This window comes from Phodopus roborovskii, unplaced genomic scaffold (genome assembly GCF_943737965.1).
Source record: "Phodopus roborovskii unplaced genomic scaffold, PHOROB, whole genome shotgun sequence".
In the NCBI taxonomy this organism is placed as follows: Eukaryota; Metazoa; Chordata; class Mammalia; order Rodentia; family Cricetidae; genus Phodopus; species Phodopus roborovskii.
The window spans coordinates 7,799,089-7,822,558 of NW_026126460.1; the positions used below are offsets into that span (position 1 = coordinate 7,799,089).

Consider the following 23,470-nt stretch of genomic DNA (forward strand, 5'->3'; position numbering starts at 1 on the left):
ACAGCCAGAAACTCTACCTACTCACAGTCTGCCACTGTGGCGCACGCCAGTAATTCCAGCACTAGGAAGGCAGAGGATGGAAGATCTCAGTCAGAGGGCAGCCTAGTCTACATAGTTTCAAACTAGCCAGGGCTACATCGTCTCAAAACAAAACAAAACCGACATTTACTAGAAAGTTTGATTTTGAGAAACAAGGAGCATCTAATGGTGATGTCCAGGTTGGACTGGCTGGGTCATGAGTCTCACTGCAAAGTATAGGCGTGACTACCATCCCTGAGATGGCTTTGTGATAACCGAATGGTGCAGCCGCTGGCCCCTAGATGGACCCGGGTGGGAGCCTGGTTTGGAGGTTTCCGCGTTGAGTTCGGAGCCTTGGCAGGGGTGACGCCCAGTGCGGGCGGGGCGCGGCGACCGCGGCTCCCATTCGCCGGCCGCCCGAGCCGCCTCCCGGGCGCCAACTCTCCAGCCGCTGCGCCGCCAGCGGAGCGCTGGGCCCGGGACCGCGGCGCGGGCGGAAGCATGCTGGACTTCGCCATCTTCGCCGTCACGTTCCTGCTGGCGCTGGTGGGAGCGGTGCTCTACCTCTACCCGGTAACCGCCGCCTGGGGCCGGGGGTGCGCCTGCGCCGCGTGGACCGGGGCTGCTGGCTCGAGGGGAGGGCCCGAGGGGAGCGCTCGCGGGGCGGTCACGTGGCACCGCCCTGCGTGCGTGCCCGTGCGCATGCGCGCCCCGGGGCCCGGTTCTGGTTGTCTTGTGGGGTCCTGGCCACCCTGTGCCGCGCTCCTGTCATCTGAGGCGTCGTTGAATTATTTTTGGGTGGCTTTTGAGGTACTGACACCCTCAAACCACAGTGCGGTTGGCTACCACATCGGGGGAGAAACTCCTCTCATCTCCCCCTAGTAGTCCCCTGCATCTGTCCCTGCAGCGTAGTTGGAATGGGTGAGGCCGAGCTCGCTGAGATGCTCGCTAGAGCGAGAGCAGTAGGCAACCTCCGTCTCGCAAACTTTGTCCACCTGACCTTTTCAGAGGGGAAGCTGTCAAAATCCCGAGTTAGTGGTTAAGAAAGCATCCTTAAATCACTTTGTATAATGGGTGTCGAGTATACCTGAAATAACTGCTCTGGGGAGGTGGCCGCAGGAGGGTGAGAGCTCAAAGCCCACCCTGAACTACATTAAACCCTGTCTCAACCCCTGCCCCCACAAATGTGTGCAAAGTTTGATGGATTTGTGGAAAAGTGGAAAGGTAGTGAACAGTCTCAGATTGCTGGTGATGGAAATGATCCTTGGAAGTGCCCTATTCAGAGCTAGTGGTGGGTTACACTGATACTGAAAACAAATACCTGGACTCACGAGAAACAAAACATTGAAACGAAGAAGGTGAGAGAACAAACTGTCCTAGCAAGCGAGATCCATGTGGCTGGAGCGGATGTAAAACCAGATAGGGAGAGTAGACGGGTGTAAACAGCAGAGGCCGTTTTAAGGACTTTTGGTCAGTGTTCTGCTGCAGGGTTTCAATAGATAAAATTTTAGTTTTAAGAAAAACTGGAGATGATGTCTCCGGCCTATAATCTTAGCACTTGGGAGGTAGAAGCAGGAGAGTTTGAAGGTTTTTCTCCCATACGGAGCTGAGGCTAGCCTGGATCACATGAGACTTGTCTAAAATTGTATATACTTGAAATGAGCAGGGAAAAAAATGTTTTGAGTTCATTCCTTTTACATAAATGCAAATCTCTGAATCGAGGAACTTTCAGATTTACCAGAGTACTTTGAGAGCTGGACACACAGCTACTCGGGGAGTGAGATCCCACTTCAAAACAACCCTAATTTCATTAGTTAGGTTTTATGGGAATCGTTCTGGCTACTAAGAATGGACCATAGTTGTGGGGCTGAGGCAAGGGTAGGAGCAGAGAGTAGTTGGAAAGATGCCACAATGAGAGGTGGTGTTGGCTTGGATGCCAGGTGGAGCAGCACATTGGTAACAACTACAACTTTGTGAAGATAAAGGCAATGAGACTGAATATAAAATGTGAGGCTTAGAGATGCTGGAAGAAAATCACCATTGTGTATGGGTGTGTGTGTGTGTGGGGGGGTGTTGGTAGATGTAAGAATGGATATGACCCCGGGGGAAAGTGAAGATTTTGTGTAGTTTGTTTGTTTTGTTTTTTGTTTTTGTTTTTTGTGGGAGTTAGTGGGGTTTCATAAGGATCAGAAGTTTGGTGTGATTGTCAGGTTTTAGATGCCTGTTAAGACATCCAAGTGGAGATGTGGAGACAAACAGACATCCAGTGGGGATGTGGAGACAGACATCAAGTACTTGAGTTTTGAGGGGTTATTGTTTGTTTGTTTATTGGGGTCCCCCCCCCAAGATAGGGTTTCTCCATAGTGTTGGAGCCTGTCCTGGAACTCCCTTTGTAGACCAGGCTGGCTTCATTCTTAGAGATCTGCCTGCCTCAGCCTCCTGAATGCTGGGACTAAAGGAGAACGCCACCACTGCCCAACTTCAAGTTTTGAGTTTTAGGTAAAAGATGAGACTGGAGATAGTTTTGGGACTGCCAGTGTATATATTTAAGCTAGGAAATTTGTTCTAGCCTCCTGGGGAGTTTAGATAGAGGAGAGAAGAGCCCCAATGTCTGAGCCCTGCGTTCTCTGTGTATAGAGGCTGAAGAGAGGAATTGGGGTAGGGAAAAGGACTGCAGAGAATCCAGATCAAAGAAAGCAGAGAATAATCAGTTAAGCCAAATGTGGCAAAATGTGCCAAGGAAGCTCAGTGAGAACTTAGTAATAATAGTTATTGAAGACAAGCAGTTCCAATGGAATGATGTGCGATGATCTAAATGGAGTGCCTGGCCAGCACAATGATGATGATGGGTGATGGTAACCGGATTGGAGTGTACTGGTCACTGGAATGATGGGTTGTGATCTAGCTGGAGTGTACTGAAAGGTACTTAAGCATGCATAATTCTTTAGAGTTTTGCAGTGTTTGTGCTGGAGGTGTGGAGTGGTGAGTAGGAGGAATTTTTCCATGTGGGAGAAATGACACCGTGTTTGATGAGGACTGTGAAGTTAGGAGGGGAAATCACCTTGTAAGAAACAGGATTGTTGAAGCTATTTTCTTGAGTAGGTGAGAGGGGATGGAATGAGTACAGGTGTAGTGTGATACAGAACTGTAATTGGGAGTTAGACAGGTTATCCACAGTACTAAAGTGGAGAGAGGCTGTGAAGAAGTGAGCCTCACTTCCGAGTGATGGCCCAGAAGTTAATTGCTGTTTTTCATTCAGCACAGTGGCTGCACCTTAAGCAACTGCTGTCCCAACCGGCAATTGCAACTCCTCAGCTACCAACAGCCATTCGGCTGCATGGACACAGACAGACAGGAACTGTCCCCTCGGGCACCGGCTCCATCACAACCTTTAAAAGAAACTTTGCCTAAATCTCTATCCACCTATAGAACTCAGGGTTCAAAGGTCGAAGTGAAATCCTGCTAGCTCAGAGAGGCTGAACAGCAAACAGTTAACCTTCTCTCCTTGCCCACGGCTCCCCAAAAAGGGGCCGTCCTTCTGCTCAGGCCCAATTAAAGAACCACTATACTTAATCCCTCCCTACCACTTCCTGTCAGCTAGTTGCTGACTCAACCTTCTGATCCCAGGTTCATTTTATGTAATCAAACTTATGTAACACATCTTTGCGTTGACAAAGGCCGCAGAACAATGTAACACACCTTTGCACAGTTAAAATAATATTCCTCAATAGTTAATAACACTTGTTGCTCTTCTGCTGACCCAGGGTCAGTTTCCAGCACTCACACGGAGTGGGGGTGATGATGCCCTCTTTTGGCCTCTGAGGGTACTGCATATGTGTGGTGCATATTCAGACAAGAAGACACACATATACATTAATAGAAATAAGTAAAATTTGAGAAGAGTATAAGGAAACAGATGTAGCCTGGTGTCGGTAGAAGATTCCCAGTTGTCTTTTTCCCCAAAGTCATAGAAGCAGAATTATTGATCGTTGGTGAAGACAGGTAAAGAGAGGAGTAAAATGGTATCTATCACCACTCCAGCTGTTGTTGGACTCTGGAATCTCTGCTTGCAAGTACAGTGTAGTCACAGAATGGAAGAAGACAGAGAAGGTACATAGGGGAACCACATGCAGACTTCCTATTGTTAATTCAAATTTATGAAAATACTGAAGAGCACAAGGGAGGGAAGATTTAAATTCTAAAATTTCAGTCAGTGCTCTTCTGGCTTTTAGGTTGAGGCAAGGGAAAACACCACAGGTGGGAGAATGCTGTTTGCCACTTGGCAGTTGGCAGGCAGAGAGCGATAAGGGAGAGAAGAAGAAAGGGGCCGGAGCATATGCCTAGTGAATGCCCTGTAGCTCCACCCCAACTGCTAATAATTCACTCAGCCCTTAAGAGTGGTTTATAGCCAGGCGGTGGTGGTGAACGCCTTTAATGCCAGCTCTTGGGAGGCAGGGGCAGGAGGATCTCTGTGAGTTCCAGGCCAGCCTGGGCTACAGAGTGAGTGCCAGGGCAGGCTCCAAAATTACAGAGAAACCCTGTCTCTTTTTAAAAGCAAAAACAAACAAAAAGAGTGGTTTGTATCTCCAGCGAAACTGTTGAAAATCCTAATTTTGCATTTATGAGTGGTTTTCAGTTGGAGACAACTTTGGGGTTAGGGGTGGGAGTCTGTGTCTACTTCTCTCAGCACCAGGACCCATGCTGGCCTTGTGCACACACCCACCCATCTCTGTGAGCTCTTTTGTGCATTGGTCCTGCTGTGTTCAAAGGCCTTGTGTTCTTGGTTTCTTCCATCCCCCTTGGCTCTTACCATCTGTCTGTTTTCCCTTCCATAAGATTCCCTTAACCTGAGAGGAGGAGTTTGATGAAGATATTCCATTTAGGACCGAGTGTTCCAAGGTTTCTCACTCTCTGCATATTTTCCAGGCAGTGGCCTCTATATTTGTTCCTGTCTATTGCAAGAGGAAGCTTCTTTGATGATAGCTGACCAAGGCACTGATCTATGACTATAGTAGAATGTCATAAGGGGTCATTTTAGTTTATGTTCCTTTAGCAGAACAGCAGTAATTGACTTTCCCTAGGTCTCAGGCCTATCTAGTCTTAAGTTCTTGACCAGTGGCAGGCATGTGTTCCACTTCATGATTTTGGTTAGTTTCTCCCAGAAGCTTTGTGCTATGATTGAACTAGCACATCTTGCCCACAGGTCATCATTGTTGATTGAAGGGTTTGTAGCTGGGTTGGTGTTTACCTGTCTTTTGTAGCATGGAGAGTACCTTCTAGTACCATGAACACTAGTCAGTGGGGATAAAGGCTAGGTGGGCACCAGCTTGACTTCTCCATATTCAGTAAGTTGTGTAGGTATCATCTTCATCAATAGAGCCTTGCTAATACTTTGTGGAGAGAAACCGATGGTCTTGGCAACAGCCTGGGTAGTTTGGGGGTTTCCCACAGGACCCCTTTGTCCAGCAACTCAATTAGATGTAACCCAATCCCCATATTAGCAGCTTCCTTTGGTGATGCGAGATGCCCAATTGGGGCTCTATCTCCCCTGTTACTTTGAGATTTCTTTTAGATCACCTCCATGTGTATACACATGTATTGTAGGAAGCTTCTGCTGTATATGACACTTCAAACAGCCCTTAATTTTATCTGTCCCTCTTCCTACTCCCTTCCTCCTCCACTTTATCATCCTCCCCCTTCCTGCTTCCAGTCTCCCCTATCCATCCATAACTATTTATTCTGTTTTCCCTTCCTAGAGAGATCCCTTACTCTGTGCCTAATCTCTATGATTCTATGGATTGTAACTTGCTTATTGAAAACTTAACAGCTAACATCCACATGTAAGTGAATGCATGCTATATTTATCTTTCTGGGTCTCAGTTACCTCACTCAGGATATTTCTTTTTTTCTATCTTCATCCATTTACCTATGAATTTCATGATTTCATATTTTTAATGGCTGAGTAATATTCCATTATGTAAATGTAGCACATTTTCTTTATCTATGTATCCGCTGACAGTAATCCAAGTTGCTTCCAGTTCCTGGGTGTTATGAATACAGCAGAAAATGAACATGGTTGAGTAAGTGTCTCTGTAGTGGTAAAGCTGGGTATTGAGGTAGATCAATTCCCAGCTCCCTGAGGAGCTTCCTCATTGATTTCTGTGTTGATTAGTATTCCAGTCACCCCACATTCTCCCCAGCATGAGCTGTCATTGGTCTTACTGATCTTGGCCATTTTGACAGCACAAAATGAAATCTCAAAGCAGTTTTGATTTGCATTTCCCTGATGACTAAGGATGTTGAACATTTAAGTATTTCTCAGCCATTTGTATTTTATCTTTGGAGAATTCTATGCTATATAGTTTTGTCTAGCTTTGAATGAGGTCACCCTTCAGTTTCCTGAATTCTGGGATTGCATATCTGGGCCACTACACCTGACTTTAGTTTTTTATTTGACTAGAAAGAACATATTTATTTCAGAAATGAGCAAATTATAAACTAGACAATGATTTTTTTTTCTTTTTATAGCCAGATGAATGGGACCATATGCAGGTTCAGTACAATAGAAACAAGAGGAGGTCCCTGATGTGGGGGTCTAGGATAATGGTAAAGTGCATGCTGAGCAAGCATGGTCTTGAGTTCAATCCTCAACATGCACATGAAGAGCAGGACCCAGTTTTAGTCCCAGTACAGGGCACAGTTGAATCCCTGGAATTGTTTGGAGAGCTATCCTCATTCAATCAGGGAGCTCCAGATCCTAGTGAGAGACCTTGTTTCAAAAACCCAAGGCAGACAGCCTTTGATAACAACACCCGTGTTGATCTCTGGGCTCTACACGTATGTGCACATGCACCTACATACATGTATCTGTAGCTAAATGTACACCCACCCTCCACCACCCCCACACACATGAAAAAATGTACATGGTATGGTTAACTGTTAGAGCAATTATTAAATTCTTAGAATGTTTTTTGAAAAGTTGACAGGGAAAGCTATGAAATAATCCTTTCTTAGACCAGGAGCACATTAGTTTTGTTTTGGTGTAGAAATGAGCCCTGAGATCCAGCTGATTTGGAAGGCTGTTATCCAAGGCCCTGGAGATGTCCTGTGTAAACATGTAGGGCTTCTCATGTCTGTGACAACTCATTACACTAAGCCATTATTTTTTTTTTTCTTTTTTTTTTTCATTCAGGCTTCCAGACAAGCCTCAGGAATTCCGGGGATTGCACCAACTGAAGAAAAGTAAGGTTTTTGCTGCTGCTTGTTTGTTTGCTTGTGGTTTGTTTGTTTTGTTTTGTTTCTTTATCAAATAGAGGCATTTCTTCCTTTTCAGCATTAAAATAAGAAACTACGTTTTGTGGGTTTTTCCTTCCTTTTTGTGGGGGGGGGGAGCTGTGGTGGATTCCAAGGCCCCAATCTTGGTAAGCAAGTGTTGTTGTCTTGAATTTCAGCCTCAGTCCTACACTTTATTTTTACATTACTCATTTTATTTAAATTTACCTTTGGGCATACAAACTAACTTTCTTTACAATGTGGGAGGAAGGCAGTCTGTCATTACTTTCCCCTTTCCCCATCCAGAGAAAGCTGAAAATAATACAGAAACAGGATAGAAAAACAAAACAACCTTGGAAGCTGAACTTAGGGTTTCCTTGGGCTGTGAGAATGCCCATCGATATCAGGGGACTAGCGAACAGTTGGGTAGTTATCCTGGATGGTGTCGGATGTTCCTTGCATTGCTCTTACTTGGTTTCAAGGTGTCATGAATTCTCAAACTTCTCAGAGAAATCCATATGACTACTAAGTGTAATCACAGAAACAGCGGGGTGGTAAGTATAATCAAGTTTGGGGTTGTTCAGTAATTTAAATTAATGACTCTTTCATCTGTTGTCACTGTTGATTCAGCATTGGCTATGGCCTTTCTGATTTTTCCAAGTTGAATTGATTCTATGATATGTGTGTCTTTTATCAGAGATGGTAACCTTCCAGACATTGTGAACAGTGGAAGTTTGCACGAGTTCCTGGTTAATTTGCATGAAAGATATGGGCCTGTGGCCTCTTTCTGGTTTGGCAGGCGTCTTGTGGTCAGCTTGGGCACTGCCGGCGTCCTAGAGCAGCACTTCAACCCTAATAAGACTTGTAAGTGACATTTTCTTTCTCCTTGCCTTCAGAGAACAAGTGTTACTAAAGGAAGGCTTGGGTTGGAATGACTGATGATTGAATGCTCTGTGCTGTGTGTTAGGTGCATACTAAAGCCCTGGTTGTTTCATTTGATAGGATGCAATAGTATGAAATTGTTTTTATCTTTAATATACAAATACACATAATGAAATCCTTTTGAGGGAGCCTGAGAAAATAGTCCCAGAGTCTGTCTGGAAGGGTTAATGTGTATGAGCAGGTAGGAAAGGCCTGAAGGATGTTAGTGAGAGAGATAGCTGTGCTGTCTCATAGTGCAGTATAGAGACTAGATTGATGTAAAGACTCATACGGTGATAGGATTAGACTTGTGGAGCTGAGCGGTAACTACATACTGTATGAACAGGTATCAGGAAAAACAGCATTTTTGTAACAGGATGAAAGCTATAGATATTTCTGGGGAAAAAAATGAATAGCTATTTAGAAAGCAATTACTCCTTGCCTTATTTTTTTTTCTTTTCTGTAGCCTGTCATGGCTGCTAAAGCAGGGGGCTGGGTGAGGGTCTGGTCCCTTCAGTGACATGCTCTTGTCATCCCGAAACTGAGGAGGTAGCATTTCCAAGGGCTCGTTGGTCGGGCGATCTAGTCAAATCTCTCTGTCTCTGTCTCTGTCTCTGTCTCTCTCTCTCTCTCTCTCTCTGTGTGTGTGTGTGTGTGTGTGTGTGTGTTGCTCAGGGGTTCAGAGTACTGGCTGCTCTTCCCAGAGGACCCAGGTTTCATTAGCAGCTCCCACATGGAGGCTCACAACTGCTTGTAGCTCCTGTCCTAGAGGATACTTTGCCATGCTGTGGCTCCTGCAGGCATGTGGTTCACAGACATACATGCATTCAGACAGGATATCCAGGCCAAAAAAGAAAACAGTAGTCATTAGTGAAACACGGTGGAATTCTGAATCAGGGTGGTTTTGCCCATTTTCATTGACCCTTGAACTGTCCAGATTTACAAGAGACTGTCAATAGTGATCTGGGAAGATGGCCTTGCTCTCTGCTCTCCCTTACCTCACTGACCTCTGTTTTCTTGTTGAATATTTTCTCTTTTGAATTATTATTTTAACATAGAGACACTGTATCTGTCTATTTCAGCGGACCCATTTGAAACCATGTTGAAGTCATTACTAGGGTATAAGTCTGGTGGCGGCAGTGTGAGTGAAGACCACATGAGGAAGAAACTGTACGGAAATGCCGTGACGGCTGCTTTGCAGAGTAACTTTCCTCTCCTGGTAAAGGTAAGGCAGTGTCTGCAGTGTAGACAAGGGTGTATACGGAGTGTAGACAAGGGTGTGTACGTGTGTCCCAGGTGGTAAGCGCTTGGTCTGCAGTGTGGACAATGGTGTTTACAGAGTGTAGACAATGGTGTGTACGTGTGTCCCAGGTGGTAAGTGCTTGCGTGGTCTGGTGTTATACAGTATAGGCACGGTGTATACAGTGTGTCCCAGGTGGTAAATGTTTGGTCTGGTGTTATGCAGTGTAGACAACAATGTCTATTGTGTCTCTAAACTATCAGTATGCCTTATTTCTGCCATTCTTCTCTTACCTGTTTTTCTAAGCTACTTTTTAAAGATTGTATTATTATTAGTAGTAGTAGTAGTAGTAATTATAGGTAGGTGTGCACGTCTGCTCTCACTGGGTGACTTGGCTAGTTTAACTAGCTGCCTGGTGTTGGAGAACCTGTCTCTGCCTCCTGAGTGCTGGGATTAAAGGCATTGATGGGGTTCCAAACTATAGTCTCGTACTCTGTCTACTGGGCCATCTTCCTGGGCCCTCTGGTCACTCTTAGGCCAGTGTTGTCTAAGCATGATCTGGGCACACATGACATGGAACTCTCGTTGAAAGTGCAGATAACTGGGCCCCTGCTTGGATATGCTGAGCTGGTGGGAAGGGAGCCCAGCATCTTCAGGAAGTTCTGCAGGTGACTTACAAAGTCTGAGTATGATGACGACGACACGTATCCATACCGTAGTGGTCCATTTTGGTTGCTGTAGGAAAGTACCTGGGAACACTTTACAGGAGCAGAACATATTTTGGTTGATGGTTTTAGAGGCTTCTGTCTGTACTGGCTGGTTCCACCACTCATCGGCCTGTGGCAAGACAGAATCATGGTGGAAAGTTGTGAAGGAAATCTGCCAACCTGAAGATAGCCAGAAAACAGGGTGAGAAGGGGTAGGGGCGGGCGAATGTACCAGCTTTCTCTGACCGTCCTGACCTAGTAGGCCATGAACATTAACTTGTCAGTGGATCAGTTCATGACCTAGCCTCAATAGTGCACGGCACATGAACCTTCTGGGGGTACATGTCACACTCAAGCCTAAACAAACCATTTCCTTTTTGTCCCGAAAGGCTCTTAGCTGAGCTGTGTTACTGGGTAGTTTTCTGTCCTTACCTTCATCTTACCCACGCCCCTGGCCATTGCAACCTCTGTTTGCTGCAGATGCCCTGTGCTGAGTCCCTGTCATGGCAACTCCCCTCTTCCTCATCTCAGCACTTTTTCTTCCTCTTGATCCAAGTAAGTCTCAAGGAATGCTTTTGCTTTCTTCTCTTCCCTTCTCCCCACCTTTACTGTGCTGGTATTAACCCAAGGCCCTCACGTATTTTAGGCAAGTGTTCTATTGTCTAGCCCTAAGAATTCTTTCTTTCATCCAAAGCTAATCTACTCACCTTTGACCTGTTAAAATAATTTATCAAAGTAATGTGTCATAGTTATTGAAAAGATGGAAACTAACTGTATAAACAATCACGGTTTCACCATGTATAATATGTATATTAATATTGACTGAGTTTGATGCTTGTCTGGGCCCTGTCTCAGAAAAGTAAGTAAATAGTGGTGTTAAGTGATCAGTCAGCAAGGAAGTGCTGAGCGCTCTGTGAGAGCTTATTTTACCATCAGGCAGAACAGCACCGTTTGCCAGAGTTACCTCCTTAAAACAGGTTATAGGGTTCTCATCACCACAGCAAACCATTTGGCTTGTGTGGTCTGATGACTGAACCTTCTTGACTCCACCCTCTGTGCTCCAACTCCGCCCTGTCCTGACCTTAGTGTGAATCTCCACTTGAATTCTGTGAGTGTCCCTTCTGTCTTTCGTGCTCCTATGGGCTATGTTCTGATGAAACAAATTCTTCTGGATTTTACAATATGAGAATTCACTTAACTGATAGAATCGTGCAAGTATTAATAGCCAGACATTTTGAGTTAATTAGTTATTAACTTACTTAGTCCTTGATAAATTTATAGCTAAATATTACTTCTCCTTTTTGAAGATGAAGAGACTAAATAGCGTGCCCAAGATCATACAATAATAAATCATAGGAAAGGGTTCACTGTTTACACATAAGGCTTGGTTCTCCCCTCATTATTATGCTTGGAAAATTTTATTATACTCTCTAGTACTATTAACATCCTAATGCAAGGCAGAATTAAAAGTCACTTCATGAAAATATTAATAATTGATGAGTGTTGTTATACACACCTTTAATCCCAGAACTCAGGAGGCGGAGGCAGGTGAATCTCTGAGTTTGAGGCCAGCCTAGTCCACAGAGTGAGTTCCACAATAGCCAGAACTATATAATGAGACCATGTATTGGGAGAAACAAAAATCCAAAACCAAACCAAACAAAATACTAGTAATTTCACAATAATTATTAAATAATTGCTTATTTTTTTAAAGAAATTTTGTATTTTTTTCTGAACAGCTCATTTACAATCCAGAATCTACTGAGGCTGCAGCATGGTGGTATATACGGTCCTTGCCCTGCTCGGTGCTGCTTGCCGTCCTCACACTCGTGTGTGTGTGTGTGTGTGTGTGTGTGTGTGTGTGTGTGTGTATGTGCTGAGGCATCGTGGTGCATGCGGTCCTCACACTGGGGAAGCTGAAGCAGGAATGTTGGTAGTTTGAGATCTGGGCTATATAATGGGAGTATGTTTCTTTCTTTCTTTCTTTCTTTCTTTTTTTTTTTTTCTTTTTAAGACAGGGTTTCTCTATGTAGCTCTGGCTGCCCTGGAACTTGTTATGTAGACTAGGCTGACTTCAAACCGTGCCTGGTTGAGATTGTTTCAACAAACAAACAAATTGAATCTTATCTGTTAAATTACAATCCTGCCTACAGGTATAGTTTAAGGTTAATTTTCTGCCATGCAGTATTATGTTAGTTGTAATTACCATAGTTATTTTATTTTGATTATTTTGAGAATGCCTCTAAGTTGTTGTGTCTTTAGAGCATGGACAGTAAAACTGATAGCACATGTTCCTGAGCTTTGACAGTTTATGCATCATATACATGTGATTTACTTATGTGAGGATAGCTCATGATAGAATATTGCAGCATAGACGTTTTCCTGTGACTTGATCACTGGAATCAATCAAGAACTGTCGTTTTTGTTAATGTACATTGATCACACATGACAGACTTTGAGGACAGACTTAAAAGATGTCTTTTAGGAAAAGAAAATATTTGTTTTAGATTTGGACATTTCTTCTAGTACCAAGTCAGCATATAATACTGAAATTTTCAAACAAAGCTTACTAGAATTGTCACCTGAGACAGCATGCATTCACACATGGAAAGGGATTCATATTCTATAGCAGATGAGCTAGTTATGCTTGCCTAAAGAACAGAAAAAATATTGTACCGGTGAGTCAGTTACAGTATGTGCATTATTGCACAGAGCCCTACAAAACAGATGGATAAAGACATCTGTTCTCAATCTGTGGGCCGTGACTCCTTTGGAGGGCCAAACGACCCTTTCACTGGGTTGCCTAAGACTATCCTACATATCAGATATTCATATTACAATTCATAACAGTAGCAAACTTACAGTTATGAAGTAGCAATGAAAATCTTTTATGTTTGGGGTTGCCACATGTGAGAAGGTTGAGAACTACTGGAGTAAGGCATGCATGAACAGATTACAGCCCAGTTTGTGTTTAAGTGACTTAAAGAACAGTTTCCCAGCTTGGCTCAACATTCGCCTCTTAGCTGTGTAGTCACCCTGGGTTTTATGTAAAAACTAGCCATGTGACAGAGCTCTTTTACAACCTGAAGAAAAAAATGAATCTCAGTAGGAAACCGCTAAAAGAATGAGCATGCATTAGGTGGAGAAAACTGTTTAAGTCAAATGAAGCAATGTTGAGATTTGGTTTTTTTGTTGTTGTTGTCATTTGTTATTTTGACTGAGAAGTTTTGAAATCAAAGTATATAGTGCTATCAGAAGCATGAAGCTCGGTATTATGACACAGTTGAGGAATGTAAGTTGGTACATGGCTTCCAGAGGCAGCAGAGCAAAGGGCAAAAAGGCTTAAGACATTACCTCTTAATCAGCTATTTCACATTTTACAGAAGCCAAATGCATTCAGAGGTGTATTAGAAGATTACCTTTTAAGCACTTTGTTGTAGCAGAAATTGAAAGGGCCTTAAATGTTCAGCAATAGATTAATTAAATGGTAATAAATCGATATAATAGATTAGAATTAAGAAAGGTAGCAGGGGTATTTGCTTCTTTATTGACCTGGGGAGCTGATGACATAGGTCTGAGGCTAGAGAGCACAGGCTGTGGGGCTTGATGCCCAGAGCCTGCTCCTTAGGTGGTGTGTCAGCTTCCTAGGGCAAATATAGTAAGTTTTAGGCAGGTTCTCACTATGTACCCCTAGCTGACCTGGGACTCACTACATAGACCAGGCTAGTCTTGAAATCAGAGAGCTCTGCCTGCCTCTACCTCCAGAGGACTGAGATGTCTGAGCTCGCTGTGTCCCTGTTAGGACCTCGAGATGGTTGGTTTTACATGTGAACTAAATTAAGCTAAAGGATGCCCAGACAGCTGGTGAAGCATTAGCTCCTGGTGCATTTGAGAGGTATTTCCTGGGGCTGTTGACCTTTGGTCTGGCAGAGTAAAGGTAGCCCTTCCTTACAGCAAACGTGGCCATCGTTCAGTCTGTTGAGGACCTGATGGTGATGATGATGATGATGATGAGATAATGATGACGATGAAGAGGAGGAGGAGTGAACTTACTCTTCATATGAGTTGAGGCAAACATTTTTCTCCTGATTTTAGGTATCAGATATTAGGTATTTTATAATTTTGTGTGTGTATGAGAGCTGATAGATAAAAATGGAACTGGAGAGATGGCTTAGGCGTTAAGAGCACTGTTGCTCTTGCAGAGAACCTGGGTTCACTTCCCAGTACCCACATGGTAGCTCAATACCATCTGTAAGTCCAGTTTCAGGGGATTTGACGCCCTCTTCTGACCAGAACTCCTTGGGCACCAGGCATACATGTAATAGACATACATACATGCAGGCAAAACACTCATACACATACAATAAAATAAACCTAAAATAGTAATTTTTATATTTTAAGTTACCTATATTTTTAGCTTTTCTTTTATTACTTATATGTCTGACCTGTGTTGTGGTGGTGGCCTTAAATGTTCAGCAATAGATTAATAGATGAATAAGCAAAAATTACTTATATTTCTGTACAACAAAAAATACTAATTACTTGTGCGTTGCTGAGTATTTTTTGAAATTTAATTAGAAGCAAAGCTATATAATTCATTGAATTCTTAGGAACAAGCGGGATTAAGATTGAATTCAATAGTCTGGCAGTGGTGGTGCACACCTTTAATCCCAGCACGTGGGAAGTAGAGGCAGGTGGATCTCTGAGTTCGAGGTCAGCCTGGTCTACAAAGTGAGTTCTGGGACAGCCAGAACTGTTAAACAGAGAAACCTTGTCTTGAAAAATCAACAAAAAAGATTGACTTCAGTATTTCCATGTGGTTGTCCAGCTAACACAGTTTAACCTGTAGGAAAGGCTCGTTTCTCCACTGCACTGTAGTGTCACGCCTGTCACTTATCAGCTCCATGTGTTGGTCATTTGACATACCTAAAGCTATCTAAACATACGTTACATTAAAAACATATGACACAAAATCTTCCATCCTTAAATACAGAAGAATACTGTTCTATTTATTTTTGATCTTTATTTTTTTTCTCCTTAATTTTTGTACTTCATAATAGCATTATAATCAATCTGTCTTTAATCTATTACTAAATTGTGAGGATGCATTGTGTATCACATGAGTATGGAGGTCACAGGATGACTTTTGGGAGTCAGTAATTTCTTTCCACCATGTGTGTCCCAAGGATGGAACTTAGGTTGTCAGGCTTGGTGATGGGTGCCTTTACCTGGTGAGGTAAGTCAGTGACCCGCCTGTCCCCATTTCTCTTCATTTTTCTTTTTTTATTTGTGAGAGAGGCAGAGACAGAGACAGAGACAGGGAGGATGACTTGAGGGAGCTCTACTGTACGAGTCCCTAAGATCAAATTCAGTTGTGCTGCCAAGTGACGAGCCATACACCACTGTCTTGTCATTTTTCTTGGTTGTCATTTCTACAGTGAGTCTCACCAGAGGGCAAAGGCTTACAATTGATCAAATAGAGAAAGCTTGATATCAAAATTATAATGAACTGTAGTTATGAGAGTGACTGGTCAGAACAAGACTCCGAAGCCTATGGAATAGCAGAGCAGTGAGCAGTCAGCAGCTCTGGGGATGCAAGAGGGTTCCTGGAGAGCCTCTTCCCTGGAGCTGTCCAAGCCCTGTGCAGTGTGTTGACAGTTACAAATGGCAAAGAAGACTCCGACCCACACCAGTGGCACCTCCCCCTTCCCCGGCCTCACTGCAAGTCATCCTCTAGTGCCCTGCTCTCGGGTGGTGGGGAGGGCTGTCCATAGAAAGATGTCTCCGAGGCACAGCTTTCTCATGGGACAGCAAAACAAGCCGCTGGGGGCGGTGCTCTGTGAAAGGAGGGAGGGTGCTACAGGAGTTGGTGCTGATGTGGAGAGCTTGCCAGTGACTGCAAGGGGGGGGGCACTGGGAAACTGTGGGCAATGCAGAAACCTGAGGAGCAAGCACAAGGCATCTTGGAAGCCCAGGGGAGAAACTGTTTTGTTTGTTGGTTGGTTTTTGTTCCTTTTTGTTGTGGTGGCAGGTTGTTTTGTTTTGTTTTTTGTTCCCACCCCCACCCCCCAGGCAGGGTTTCTCTTTGTGACCCTGGCTGCCCTGGAACTCTCTCTGTAATCCAGGCTGGCTTCAAACTCACAGAGATCCACCTGCCTCTGCCTCCTGAGTGCCTGTGCCACTGCTGTTCGGCCCAAGAGTTCTTAAAATGCTGTATGTGCCAGTCCCTTGTGGGATACATGTTTGTGAGGTTCTTTTCTAACTGTACCTTGGAAGAGCAAATGTTTTCAACTTTAATGAACTATTACTTTCTGATGTTCCTCTTCCATAGTTGGCATCTGTTAAAGTCTCAGCCCCTTTCCTTCTCTATAAGCTATGTGTCCTTCTCCTTTGTGTAGCTCTGTGTCCTTTTTCCTTTGGTCCTTGTCTACTGTGTGACTGTGGTTAGGCTCTAGTTTTCTTACATGCCTGTTAAGCTGTTTAAAGGTGATCCCATTGAACTCTCCTGGAACTTTTTGTCAGACTCTGTCAACCATGCTTATTGGGCTGTTTTTCATGCTTGTCTTTTCCCTTTATTTGTGTCTGTCGAGTCTGCTGACTCATGGGCCTAAACCACTGTCTTCTGACTTGATCTGTTCACTTAGTTCATTGATGGCTCTAATCCTTCTGCTTAAACCCACTGTTGAGTCTGCCTGGTGGAGTTTTATTTTCATCCTGGGCCTTTCTGCTCTGGACTCTATGCAGAGCCCTGTCAAGTATGCCTTTCAATTGATAGCCATTATTTGTTGAGACTTCATTAGCCTAGTTTCCTTTTGTTCGTTGCCTACAATTTAAGCTAATTGATATAAAAGTCTATTTTCCTTTCCATGTTTGGGATTTATATATATATATGTGTGTATATATACAATGTATGTATATATATACATGTATGCATTATTTTTTCCTTTTATTGAGAATAGATTTTTCTTCTCACATAATATATCCTGATTATGGTTCTCCTCCTTCTATCTCCCAGTTCCTCCTCACCTCCCTCCCTCCCATCTGGACCCATACCCTTTGTGTTTTTCTTTAGAAAACAGTCTTCTAAGGGATAATAAAATATACCAAAATAAACTATAATAAGATAAAAAAAAGCTTTAACAAAAACTATCCTATCGGAATTGGCCAAGACAAACAAACAAGGGAAAGAGCCCAAGAAAAAGGCCTGTTCTTTAGTCAGCTGCCTAAACTTCTTCATAGATAGTTTCTGTTGGGTCTTTATTTCCTTGGATCACCAACTTTCTTCTTTGTTTGTGTGCCTCATTTTTTTCCTAATTTAAAACTGCACACTTTACATACCTATGGGGCAACTCTTGGTATCCCTTCCTCCACCTGCCCGGGAGTTTGCATTTGCAGTCTGTGTGATTATTATTAGTTGCTCACATAGTGTCTTTTCTAAACTCTCATTGTGGAGTCTGTTCTTCATCAAGTGTGACTGCTGAAGTATCTGTTCCCATAGGTTAGTGCCCAGGGCAGGTGCTGAAGTTCACCCACCAAGCTTACCGCCAATAAGAAAAGAAGGGAAGCCTATCTCAAAAAAGCCAAAAGACAGAGGGAGGTAGTAGGGGAGGAGCAAAGTTCTTTCAGTGATTGTAGACTGACTTTGTGTTCAGAGTGCCCTTTAACACTTACCCAGGTTCTTTATCTCCAACCTTACCTTGTACTTCCTGCTTGTACAGATGTTGACACTTTCCAGATGTGAAAGCTGAGGGTGTCCTGGGGTCTTTCTGTGTTTGTGGTCTACCTGTGGGCATGCACACAAACAGACACCCTGGCTCAGTAAGTAGCCTCCTCTTAGGAGCATGTGTACTGGACTCCTTGTGGGTTCTCCCAAACTCTGTAGCTCCAACCCCCACATGCGCTCTGCTTTTGTTGGCTTGTCAGCAACAGTGGGGCTTGGGTCAGACAGCTCTGGGGTGCTGCTTGTCAGACTCACACCCTGGCAGGGCAGAGCATCGTGAAGTTTTAGCATACTTCTCTGCACAGCATGCAGTGTAAACTTAGAGATGATTTCTAACACTCTGTACTTAGTATTTCTAGAGCAGCCAAATTCTTAGGGAGAGAGAGCCTGCTATCTGTGAATTATTTTGTTGAGGACATGAAGTTCATGTGTCTGTCATGTTTGTCTGTTTTGTGGTGCTGGGGATTGAACCCCAGGACCTGGGGCATGCTGGGCATATGACCTACCACCCAACTATACTGTCAGCCTGAAAGTCATTTTGAAGTTGCATAGTATTGTATCAAAGTTCTTGTAAGAAATGTTAGCTAGCTCAAGGGATTAGTCTTGACACTTTGGAACTCTTAAGATCTCCCTCTTACTAGGTTTAATATTTTCCCGTTTTGAACTTTTAGTTTATATTCTGTGTTTATTATTGTGGCCATTCTGTCTTCTTTTAAAAATTAGTCCTTTTATTGATGTGAAGGTTAAACCACTAGAGAAGTAGTCACAGGTGAAGACACAGCCTGAAATACCTAAGTGTTTAATTTGGTTACACAGTTGTACATATGACATGTGCTGTCTTACCGAATCCCTCTTAGGATTTATCGAGAGAAAAAGTCAAGAGTTATTTGGTTTTTTTTTTTTTTCAAGCTTTCAGAAGAATTGTTGGATAAATGGCTGTCCTACCCAGAGACCCAGCATGTACCCCTGAGCCAGCATGTGCTTGGTTTTGCTTTGAAATCTGTCACACGGATGGTACTGGGTAGCACATTTGAAGATGAACAGGAAGTCATCCGCTTCCAAAAGATTCATGGCACAGTGAGTCAAGAACAACATTTAAAATGTTATTTCATCAGACTGCGTAGTTGAATGCTGCCTTTACCTCTCAAGAAGGTGTGTGTGTGTGTGTGTGTGTGTGCGCGCGCACGCATGTGTTATGTTTGTATGGATGTTTGTACATACACGCCCATTTATGTGATAACCTGAGATTAATATTCAGTATCTTCCTTTTATTTACCCCATCTTATTTTTGAGATAATATCTCTCCCAGAGCCCTGAGCTCAGCGATCAGCTAGAGTGACTGGCTGGGAGCTTCAGGGATTTGGTCATCACCATGCCTCCAACATAGGGTTGTAGGTGTGTGTCACCATGCCTGACTTTTATGTAGATTTGGAATTTTGGATCTCACACTTGCACAGCAGCCATGTTACCAACTGAGCCATCTGCCTAGCTGTGTGCCTCTCAAAAAGATCTAAGCATCTTTGTTTTGACCTATAAAGAACAATGGAAGTTGAGATGATTGATGCTTTTTTTGTATCATATGAAGAGCTGTTTTCTTTTTAGGTAACCACTTTTTGAAATGTAAAAAGTATATGATTAAATGAAAAAAATAATACTTAACAGTATGCTATAAAAGTACTATTGTATTCTAGAACAAGGGAAAAGCTACATTTACTAGAACTAGATTGTTCCCTATATAGAAAGTTCAGCATGATCAGTGGAGCATGAAGATGCTAATGAAGTGAACATGATTAGCAGCAAGGCTAATTCAGTCTAAACTGAGTAATTGTGTCTTCTCTACACTCACATGTAGAGTTTTTAAATTGGTTTCAACATGAGATTAACTTATTTTTTGAAATCATATTTAGGTCATGATCCCTAACTTCTCAGATTTGAGATTTGAGCAATCATTCACTGCATTATTTAAGTCCACAAATAGTTTTTGTTTTTTTTCTTTCCTTGACACAGGGTTTCTCTATGTAGCTCTGGCTGTCATGGTACTTACTATGTAGATCACAAAGATTCACCGCCTCCTGAGCACTGGGATTAAAGTTATATGCCACCACACCCAGTTTAATAGTTAAAGCAGTGTGTTCTAAACAAAAATAATCAGGAACTGAAGATTACTATCTCATCACTATATAGTACATGTGTGTTGGCGGATGCATTTGCATATGTGTACATGTGTGTGGGGAGGCCAGAGGACAACTTCTGATGTCGTCCTCAGGATTGTCACCCATCTCCTTTGAGATAAGGTCTTTTCATTCTCCTGGAGTTCATCAACCTTCTCAGCCAGGGGCTCCTCCTGCTTCAGTTACAGTTGGGCGTCCCCAACCCCACTGTCTTAGTGAGGAAACACCGTGGCCAAAAGCAAGTCAGGGAGGAAGGGGTTTATCCAGTTTACACGTTGTAGTCCATCACTGAAGTCAGGACAGGAAACTCAAGCAGGGCTGGAACCTGGAGGCAGGGGTTGATGCAGAAGCCATGGAGGGTGCTGCTCACTGGCTTTCTCTCCATGGCTCACTCAGCCTGCTTTCTTATAGAACCCAGGACCACCAGTCCAGAAGAGGCTCCACCACAATGGGCTGGACACTCCATCATTGATCAATAACTAATAAAATGCTTATAGCTGCATCTTAAGGAGGTATTTTCTCAATTGAGGTTCCCTCCTCTCTGTCATGACTCTAGCTGTGTCAAGTTCACGTAAAACTAACCAGTACACCCACTTACAAGTATTTATTTTGCCGGGTGGTGGCGGCACATGCCTTTAGTCCCAACACTTGGGAGGCAGAGACAGGTGGACCTCAGTGAGTTCAAGGCTAGCCTGGTCTACAAAGTGAGTTCCAGGACAGCCAGGACTGTTACACAGAGAAAACCTGTTTTAAAAGACCAAAAAAAAAAAAAAAAAAAAAAAAAATGTATATATACATATGTATTTTTATTTACTTGTTTTATGTGTTTATAGCATTACTGTATGTACATGTATGTGCCACTGATGCATTTGTGCATTTGTGAAGGTACAAGAGGGTGTCAGAGTTACAGGGCTTTTGCCTGTTACATGGGTTCTCAGTTCCAAACTCTGTCCTAATGATTGGGTATGGAGCACTCTCAACCACTGGGCCTTTTCTCCAGTCCTCCACTTTTCTGTGTGGGCTCAGCTCCTTATATTTATAAGGCAAGTGGTTTATTAACTGAGCCATCTCCATCTTGACATCTGAACACTCTTGCAGTTGATTGTTTTTTTACTCTTTGCTCTTTGGGGGCCTGACACCCAGATCCCAAATAAATACATGGAGACAATTATTTTTTTCTTATGACTGTCTGGCCTTAGCTTGGCTTGTTTCTAGCTAGCTTTCCTCAACTTAAATTCTTTCATTTACTTTTTGCCTCAGGACTTTTACCTTTCCCTGTTTCTGTAGATCTTTTCTTTCCTTCGTATTCTGTGTCTGGCTGTGTGGTGGGCCCCTGGCACCTTCTTCTCCGTCTCCATATCTCACTTACCCTCTTCTCTTTTTCTCCTCCTAATTATTCTCTCTGCCTGATAGCCCCTCCTATCCCTCTCCTCCCTATTTTTGGCCATTCAGACAAAGTAACACAGCTTCACGGAGTTAAATAAATGAACTAGTAAAGATTGCAACACATCTTTCCATCATTAAACAAATGTTCCACATCTTCAACTAATATTCCACAGCACAATCTGAAATGTACACATGAATAATTTTTGTGGATTTTTTTTTAAGACAGGGTCTCTCTGTGTAGCCTTGACTGTCTTCAAACTCAGAAATTCTCCATTCCCAGCTCACTTTGCTTGTAGTCATTTTAAGATGAGTATTAGAAAAACTTGATTAAACTCTATGATTTTTTGAAATATTTACCCACTCATTCGTGGGTTTTTTCTCTTACTTTTTTCCAGAGGTTTTGAATTGTTACTAAGTTAAAGGTTTGTTTTTTGTTTAACAACCCCATTTTGAAAGATTAGAAGCTATTTTTCTTCTTATTGTCTTCAAATCTTAGACTAAATTTCAACATTTCCTTGGCTTCAGTCAGTCAAGTGAAATAATTGATAGTTACCTGTGATTGATTTAATCCCCTCATACCTGAGGTTATTACATATATGTAATTAAAAAAAAAACCTGTGGACTCACTCTGCTGCCAAGTTCTTTTTGGTCTCTGTTTCGTCTTCTTCCTCTTCTTTTCCTTGTTTTTGGGGTGGGTTTGGGGGTGGGGTACACATGGCAAGGGTCTCATGTAGCCCAGGCTGGTTTCTATGTAGCCACGGATGACCTTGAACTTCTGGTCCTCCTCTGTCCCTTTCCTGAGTGTTGATTAGAGGCATGGCCTGCCTATATCCAGGTGTAGTTCATGCTGGGTGTCCAGTCCAAAGTTTGGGAGATGCAAGGTAAGTGCTCCACCACCCAAGCCAAGCTACATCCTCTACCTGTGTGTTTCTTTTAAGAAAAGAAACTCTTCAGTGGTGGGCACTTGGGAAGTAGAGGCAGGTGAATCTCTGTACGTTCGAGGTCAGCCTGGCTTTCAAAGCTACACAGAGAAACCCTGTCTCAGAAAACAAAAGGAAAGGAAAAGAAATCATGTGCCATCTAAAGTAATTTGAAAGTGCCTTGATTAAAATCATTAACAAAAAGAAATCTGAGTCCTGTTCTTGGGAACTGTGGATCACGTGATTGGACAGCCAGCTGAAAGGGAAGCGCTCATATCGATGGAGAGGGAGGAAGAACCTCAGTACTTTACAGTGTTTATCGCTCAGCTTCGTGTAGTAGATCCGTATACTACGTAGTACTTACATGGCTTCTTGTTTTTAGGTTTGGTCTGAGATTGGAAAAGGCTTTCTAGATGGGTCACTTGATAAAAATGCCACTCGGAAAAAACAATATCAAGACGGTAAGTTTAGCCACTCTTAATTCACTAGTTTTGGGGTAGTGCATGGTAGGCAGGTATTCTACTGATGATCCAGACCCCCAGGCCTCACCCCCAGAATTTAATAAGGTTTCAAAGATGTGCCCTGACTTTAGTAGTTTCACCTTGGATTGGTAAGATTGTTAGCCATTTATATTTTCTCTATGCTTTTCCTTCCACATTTCACTCAATGACAGATAAAACACAATGCACTCAATACATGACTTGTGGAGAGCATGAGGGGACACTAGAAAGTCCTTCAATGATGTGTATTATGAACGATAAACACGGGTGAAATTCTCTAAAGAAATTCTCTAAAGAAAATATTTGTGAAGGTCTTTTAAATTTTATTTGTTGTGTATTGGTGTTTTGCCTACATGTACATCTGTGTACCACTGCCATGGCTGGCACCCACAGAGCCCAGAAGCCAGTGTCCGATCCTCTGGAACTTACAAACAGTTATGAGCCTCCGTGTGTGGGTGCTTGCACTCAAACCCAGGTGCTTTGGGAGAGCAGCTGCTGCTCTTAACCACCGAGCCACCTCCAGCCCTTGTGGAGACTTTCACACATGTGTGTGTGGTGAGGATGTTAGGCATGCGGTCTACCACCAAGCTGTGCCTCTAACCCTCATTATTGGCA

General features: G+C 43.1%; 1 protein-coding gene across 1 annotated transcript in view; it reads left to right on the forward strand.

Moving 5' to 3' along the window:
- Positions 1-417: 417 nt before the first annotated feature.
- The window catches only part of LOC127226353 (cytochrome P450 20A1), a 39,603-nt gene continuing 16,550 nt past the window's right edge, over positions 418-23,470 (forward strand). The window contains exons 1-6 of the mRNA XM_051190294.1: positions 418-591; positions 7,211-7,260; positions 7,988-8,154; positions 9,294-9,436; positions 18,788-18,955; positions 22,738-22,816. Of these exons, the coding sequence (XP_051046251.1) occupies positions 520-591; positions 7,211-7,260; positions 7,988-8,154; positions 9,294-9,436; positions 18,788-18,955; positions 22,738-22,816 (679 nt within the window). The 5' untranslated portion in view covers positions 418-519. The remainder of the gene's footprint in view (positions 592-7,210; positions 7,261-7,987; positions 8,155-9,293; positions 9,437-18,787; positions 18,956-22,737; positions 22,817-23,470) is intronic.